General features: G+C 37.0%; 1 protein-coding gene across 1 annotated transcript in view; it reads right to left on the bottom strand.

The window, feature by feature from the left end:
- Nucleotides 1-331: 331 nt before the first annotated feature.
- Nucleotides 332-8,216, bottom strand: part of CACNG2 (calcium voltage-gated channel auxiliary subunit gamma 2) — a 197,620-nt gene continuing 189,735 nt past the window's right edge. The window contains exon 4 of the mRNA XM_089681952.1: nucleotides 332-7,398. Coding sequence (XP_089538078.1) covers nucleotides 6,869-7,398 — 530 coding nt within the window. The 3' untranslated portion in view covers nucleotides 332-6,868. The remainder of the gene's footprint in view (nucleotides 7,399-8,216) is intronic.

Below are 8,216 nucleotides of genomic sequence, written 5' to 3'. Positions count from 1 at the left end.
ACAGTAGTCTTCATGAATCCAACAAATGCCTCTACAAAATATGGGTAAATCCAGATCTTCAAATGTACTTGGATTTGTCAATATATTTTTTAACAGGTTCCCTTGTATTTGGGACAGTTTGCTACAGGGCAGGGTCTCCATTGACATCTAGTTTTGGTCTATCCCAGCAAATGCTTCAAGGTTCATCAGTGTTCACACTATCTTATCCACACACTTCAACCTTGCAAACAACACTGTACACATCACAGGCATCACTGTCAACAGCAGTCTCTCCATTTCAAAGACATTGCTACACCATGACAGGTATACACATCACAGGTACAGCAAGGGCAACTTTTAAACTCATCTCTTGTTTGGATGTCACAGTGTTTAGCGGAGACAAAAAATAAATAATAACAATCATGTTATATCCCAAGACCCCATAATGAAAGAATTCACCATATCCACCTTCTCTCCAGGACTTCTGTTACATATTTACATTTATTTATATCTGATTTTTTTTTAGTCGTTATTTTATTAAAAAAAGAACAAAAAGAAAATAAAAAAGGTTGTTTTGTTGAATTATTCTTATAAATTAAATGGTAGTCAGAAAATCTCTACTAGCTTCCCCAGTGTTTGTTTTGGGACTTTAGCTTATAGTTTCGACCTGTACCTCCCAGGGAGGGTCGGCAACCACAAGGTTTATAAACAGATAGGCAAACACAGACAATGCCAGGCCAGGCGCTTAAAACCATTTTTCATGCCATTAAGCAAATTAATCAATAATCTACAAAAATATTTTGAGATGGGCTGATTTTCTTTTTTTTTTTTGGATGTTCCCTGAGGCCCCAAAAATTAAAGGTTCAGTCCACTCAAAACTAGTATTTCAGATAATGGGTGGATACTGATGGGCTAAACCACGTGCTGGCTTTTTACATATCTCAGGGTATGTGATAGTGAGAACTCCACACTGGAAGAGCACGCGGCACCTTAAATAAATGCAAACTTCAGCAGAGAGCATCAGGCCCTCTTGCAGTGGCTGCAGCAGCTAGGTAGACATTGAAATACAGGCGCAGAGTTCTCATTGGCAGAGTCCCCAAGAAGCCACTGTGTGGTTCAATCTGGTGGCATCTACTGAAACCTGAGATGACAGTTTTACATGGACTACCCCTTTAAAAAGAAATACATTGGAGCATTGTTATTATAAGGGACATTCAAGTGTAACTTTCATTACAAATAGATAAATAAATTAGCAAGCAATAAAAAAAATTGCACACGGACACACAGAGCTGGATTCTTTAAATTATAATCCATGTGTGATGTTATATAATTCATCCTATTGTTTCATATTCTAGTCTCTATAACTCTTATTACTCAGTATAAACATTTTCCTATAATCCTCTTACTATGCCACATAATCCTCCCATATAATTCCTCTTACTACGCTGCATAACTGCTCCCTATAACTTCTCTATAAACTGTTAGTTGATAATCCTATATCTCTAATTGCAAACAATAAATCTCAGTTTGGCAGTATTTAACCCCTTGCAGTAAGCATCTCGGCTATCGTGTAGCCTGTCTGAGAAGAGAAATTTGCAATGACTGCATCATTTTCAGCACACTGCATGATACAGTCGGGGCTTCAGGTTGTGCAACACTGCTAGCTGATAGCTGCGGGAGCAGCAGAGTTTGTGCAAATCACAAAATAGCATAGTGTATGCAGAATGTTGCAAAGTACAGTAAAGACTAAACTGTCATTTTGCATCAGATATATGTTACATTGTATGCTGTCTGGATTTTTTAAGGCATTTGCAAAAACAAGGACTATGTGCCAAATGCAATCATCTATAGCAAGATAGCAACCAATTAGATTTCAGTTTACAGTTCTCGGATCAGTGCAAGGTGAATTGTGAGCAACTGGCATGAAATACTACACTTACTACAATAAAAAAAATCTAATTGGTTCCTCTGGGCCAATGCATGCAATTGCAATAATAATATTAAATAAAGGCCTATCTGGCTTTTCTTCTCTTGCAAGTACCTCAAGGGCTTGTTTACACTTCACTAAATTTCTAACTCTTTAAATAAGCCCCTGTAGTATGGGTGTTAGACAGGCATTAATGAGCTTTAGTATGGGCGTTTTTAACGCTCCTCAAACACCCTATGCGCGGTTTTGAGGCATTTTATAAGCGTTTTACAAGTGTTAAAACTGCACCTCAAATGCCTATAATAAACTCTAATGGCATTAACACGCCACAATCGCACTGCAAACGCCAGCCAGGGCGTTTGAGGAGCATCACAATAGACTTGAATAATAGGCTTGGAAAGGCTTCAAACTCCTCCTGACGCTTCATGTTTTGATAATGTGAACAGTACTGTGTGCTGCCCATAGTATCATTTCCATAGGCGTTTGAGGAGCGTTAAAAACACCCCTCAAACGCCTGCTTTCAAAGCCAGTGTGAACTAGGCCTAAAGGCTAAGCTACTGCCGAAAATGGCCTACAGTTGTGGCACTTCCATTAATCAGCTAACCAGTTATTTTTAACCAACTCGGGCCCTTGTCTGCTTAGTCTTTCTTTATGAAAAATGTCAGCCAACATCACATACTGAAATAAAACCTGAATCTTGCTCCTTTATAGGTGAACTCCAGGATGTGTATTTTTACTTGAATCTTGGTGTGCTTTGTGTATTTCATATCTGTGCAGTTATCCAGTGTGAATCTTTGCCTCTGTGCAGGAGCTTCCTGTAATAAAGACTAGTCACTGCTGATCTCTCTTCTTGTGCAGGGTGACTGGGCTTGTATCTGCCCCCTCCTGTAGTTTTCTGAAGGCAGTCTGTAGTTTTAGGGCCTGCTGGATTCCTCCTGCAGCTCAGCTTTCTGCACAAGCTATGTGGAGCACAGAGGCAATGTCACTGCTACTTTTACAAGGTAATAACTGGGTTTACAAAGACACTTGGTGCGCACAAAGTGGTTTTATGCCATTTGTGTCTATTGTCGAATCTATTTAAAATAATGTTTTTCCTGATGTTCACCTTTATATTCAAAAGTAGTAAAATAAGTGACGAAATATGTTTTCTACAGTACCCAGTGCACTGAGCTACCTCTCAAACTGGTCCTATGACCTAATGCCAAATCATGGGTCACAAAATGTGACCCAGCAGGGTGATATGACTAATGTTCTAGAACTTGGTGAGGTGACCAACATCAGAGAGAACCTGGTACCAGTATAGATATTAGGATGCAGGATATGATTGTTATTTCAATAAAGGTTCAGATAAAATTCTACTCTTCAATGTGCAGTGGGGGTTTATATGTTACTATATGGGTGTTTAGAAATTAAGGAAATAGGAAATATATACTCATCCTGCATTACCTAGATTGCCTCAGAATTATCATCTGTTAAAACTCTTGTATTTTTAGAAGTACAATCAGTGATAGGATGGGGTATTCCGTGGACCACCATAATGAACTGTGATGACCCACCTACCGATACAACCACAGCTTTTTTTATTTTGCCCGCTAAACCTCGTCTTTTTTTAGCATGTTCTCATGGATTCTGCTGAGTAGTAATCAGACAAAACATATACATATTTTATTCCAAGTGTTCCTTTCTAGTAGTTATCTAGAAAATTGCAATATGTATTCACACCTGCTACTATATTCAGAAAGTTGTCACAGACAACAATCAGAAGTCACTGCCAACTTATTTTATGGCTGATGTACAATGTATACTCTACTCTGACTGAGCTCAATCTGTCAAAGTGCACCTGTCAGAATTTTTTAACATTTTAACTAATAGTTATACATAAAAACAGCCACCAGAAGATGTCTGATATTAACATATAGATTCTGTAAGCCTTTTGATTGAGTTTAAGTTTGTTACAGGGACCTGACTTCCATGATCTCTAATTTAACCTCCACTATTCTGTCCAATACGAGTTCAAAGGACACAGAATTGATCTCCCTGCACAGGGAAATGACAGGCATAACTTATCCTTTACTTTTAAATGCTTCAACCAACTGACAAGTTCATTTTAAAGTTGATATAGCATGTGGCAAACAATATGGATCCCATTCCAGTGACTGATCTGTTGTACTGGCCCCTGCATGATGGGAATCCTGATATGGGTATATACATGTCCAACCAGTATTTGTTTTGTCTGAACCAGCCCTTCTTTGTTGATTGCAATTCTCAGATTTTCCATCCCACCTATAGCCTGCTGTACTATATTATAAAAGATTTAATCTTTCTTCTTGTGTCCACTTTGGGCTCTAGTACTTAGACAGTGCTATAACAGAATGGGGGTTCATGACATTTCTAACAGACCCATGAGAACCAATGACATCATCTGTGCAGATTATTTTCCCTGTCTAGGTGACCATACAAATAGTAAGGAAAGATTTCCTCAATAGTTTCTTATTTTTAAAATACAACAGTCTTTTATAAGTCCTAAACATGTGGGTTAGTAAAGATGTTGCTGGTAGTTGGAAAAGCTGGTTGTTGCTATCTTTTCATTTCTTTACATTGCAAACAGTGTCCCATACTTATCTCTGTAATCCTACCATGTATTTGCACTAATGCAATATAATATATGTCTAATATATACTGTATAGTGGATAAGTTAGTTAAATGCATAACATACTTGTAGCGCATCTCTAGCGCTGACAATTTGGTGCAGTGCTATTCCACTCCATGTTTGTAAAGAAAATTAAAATATACCGTATATTTTTATAATAAAAATGTTCCCTATATGTAAGATAAATGTCACAAATCTTTTTAAACATACATTCCCTGTAAATTAAATTCCTTGACCTAATACTATATGATAATAGAAAAATAAATATATATATATTTTTAAACCTATACACATACATATATTTATATAGAAAGCGATATAAATATATACATTTTTATATATAGATATAGTTATACCTATATATTTCTATGTATAGACTTCTATATGTATGTGTTTATATTTCTTTGACAACTGAAGGAAAAGTGACTGAGTAGCATCAATATTTTTATTTTTTGAGTCTTACTAATGTCTTTCATGTGGGAATATTATTAATCTTTGTTACAATGCAAATGTTTAAAAAAGTGGTTTAAAAACCTGGCTTGGCATTTTCTGCATCCGTTCTTATGGTAGCCCCTACTGAATTTGTAAAAGAAAAAATAATAATAAATAATAATAAATTAAATAATTTCAGACAAAAATATAGTATAATTAAATAAAACAAATCCTATGACCTACCCACTTTCCCCACCCAGAAAAAACAACATGTTTATTCATTGAAAATTCTTCACATTTTTTTTCTCCCCTTCCCCATAATTTTTTTTTTTTGCCCCAGTATTCTCGTCCTTTTGCTTTGATCGTTTTTTTTAAATGAATCAGTTAAATGAACAGGTACATAGAGGGAATTCATGCATTTTTTTCTTCGTTTGGTTCATTCTATCCTTTTTGGGATTTTTTTTTAATGTGTTTTGATTTTTTTTGTCTTTTTTTTAAGAAATCTGTTTTTCTTCACTTCTTTTAGCACTTTGTTCTCTGTACTTGCATGTTCTTGCTCAGTTTGGGTCTCTAGCCCTTTCAGTCTTTTTCATTCCACCATTACACCTTTGTTTAACCCTTTCATTCTTACCAAATAAATATAATGAAAGGGTTAAACGCTACAGTTTGCTTGTACAGGGTAGAGGTATACAAATAATATCAAATTTTATGAAATCTTGAAAACCCTCTAAGCAAGATAAGAAATAAAAACAATATACTTCACAATTCCTTTGTACATGTGCATGTATATATATATATATATATATATATATATATATATGTATGCACACTCTGCCATTTTGCCTTTGCACAATGATGGTATACACGATGGTGATGCAGTATGTTGTTCAATGTGGTTATATATTGTTATCACGTTCCCAGTAAATATGCTGCATAAATGTTTTTAATAGTAATGTTTAAACATGGGTACCCACTATCATAAATTTCTTTTGTTTCGCAAGGCAATTTTTATAATTATTGTTATTAATCCCCATACAAGCAAGACTGTGTTTTAGACAGAATGCATTTTTCAAAAAATAGAACCTCAAAATGTTATATACTAGCATGTAACAATTACAGCCTTTAAAGGTCCTCCACTTGTTTCTAAATTATGATGTTTACTGCATATATTATGCAGCAGTGGTTTTATATGCAAAGTGAAATAATTTGGTTCTAGACATTGGATATGACTTTCTGAATTTGGCAAGATGTTCTGTTTCAGACAATCCCACAGACCATCTAGAATATTTGCGTAGAAGCAGTTGTGTGTAGTTATGCAAATGGAAACATTTTGAGGCTATTTTTGAAAGGAAGTACCTGTCCTAGCCATACAGATCTGTGTATCAGACTTTGTTTAATTGCTCTGTACAATAAATTTCACTGAAGGTCAAGTGAAGAACGTGTTTTCCTTGACTTCAAGTTTCTAAGATGGCCTCATATTCTTTCCTGTCTCTGGCTCTTATTTTAAACCCATAGAAATGTTAAAATTTGGTTTTGAGGTTAAACATTTGAATAAAAATTGAAGGTTACTAGTATATGATTTCAGCAGTTTCTTTCTGAAACTTGCTTCCATTTTTCTGTGGTTACAGAAGTCTTGAAACAGCTGGGTTGCTATTGAATTCCAAAACATTTGATATTACTGTTTAAATGTTGAGGTGTCTGTGTAGAAATGGAAAGACTAGCTTTGGAACCTAATTTAGAACCAAAACAGTTCACTAGTTGATTAAAATGACAGCCAAAAGCTTGATACACAGATCCTTATCTCTAGACCACACTACTTTAGCTTTCTGACCCTCTTTGTTCTATCCCTCTTTGTCTTTCTTTTCTTGCTTCATCCTGTTTCATACTGGGGTGGTCCTGCGGTTGGCTGTGTTGGTGTGCGCAGAGTCCTTATTATCTTTGGGTATACAGTTATGAACTTGGAGGAAGCTGTTATCCGAGTTATAAGTGGCCGTGGGGGTCCCAGCCGACTTGAGGGGGTCGCGGCTCAGCGTGTACATGGAGATCTCAGTGGAGGGAAGGGTGTTGAAGCCCTTAAGGCCCACAGGAGAGGCATCACGGGAGTGGGATGGCTCCGTAGACCGGGAACTGGAGCGGCTACGCCTCTGATAACGATAGCGATAGCTCGGAATGCGAGTGATTGCAGAGGACTGGAGGTAGTCCGTGGCCCGTGCTGTGGCCCTCAGTTGTTTGTGGCGGTCAATGAACATGTGAACAGCAAGCACTCCCACCATTTCAGCAATAATGAAGGAAAGGGCCCCAAAGTAAAAAGACCAGCCATATGAGTAGCTGTTTTTCTTTGAGTCGCTTTTGGAAGGGTCACCTGCATTGGCTGATATGTAGACAATGATTCCAATGATGTTGCTCAGACCTGTTAAATATATACAGGAGAAAGAAGGAGATTAAAGTACTTCACCGTAAGAAGATGCCAACTATAATTCAGAACTACAACACATAGAGGTTTATTTACTAAAACTGGAGAGTACAAAATCTGATGCAACTCTGCATAGAAACCAATTGGCTTCCAGGTTTTATTACCAAAGCTTAATTGAACAGACTGAAGTTAGAAGCTGATTGGCTACCACGCACAGCTGCATCAGACTGAGTGCATCAGTTTTAGTAAATCTACCCGATATTATATAACATTTTGATTCATGATGCTATGTGAAAACTTCAATACAAGTGTGGTTCTAGGCACTAAGTCTTCCCTTCCTCAAAACTACTGTTAAACCCACTCCTTCAGTCACTAGGCAATAGTGTGTCTACCAACTTAGGGGGCAACATGGGACCTGCGAGTAGGGTAAGAACTATGGGGAACATATGAAAAAGTGGAAGTATAGGCACTCGGCTGAATTCAAAGATAAAAAAAATACACGTTTACTGTTTAATATGCAATGGGATTTGCATTTTTAGCCACTGATTTACACATATTGGCCATACTGTTCAACCACAACTTCATTTTATCTGGACAGAGGTGATGGTGCTTATTCATTGTACAAAGAGTAGGTTGGAGGTAGGGAGGCAACACAAAAAGCATTGCTAACTAAGAAAAAAACTGCCTGGTGCAGTGTGACAAATACACTATATTGCCAAACGTATTGGGACACCCCTCCAAATCATTGGATTCAGGTGTTCTAATCACCTCAATGGCCACAGGTGTATAAACTCAGGCACCTAGTCATGCAGACT

The sequence above is a fragment of the Staurois parvus genome, unplaced genomic scaffold (assembly GCF_062004578.1).
Source record: "Staurois parvus isolate SC_StPar_1 unplaced genomic scaffold, SC_StPar_1.0 ptg000282l, whole genome shotgun sequence".
Classification (NCBI taxonomy): Eukaryota; Metazoa; Chordata; class Amphibia; order Anura; family Ranidae; genus Staurois; species Staurois parvus.
Note: the sequence above shows the minus strand (reverse complement) of the source record. Positions and strands in the feature narration are given on the sequence as shown.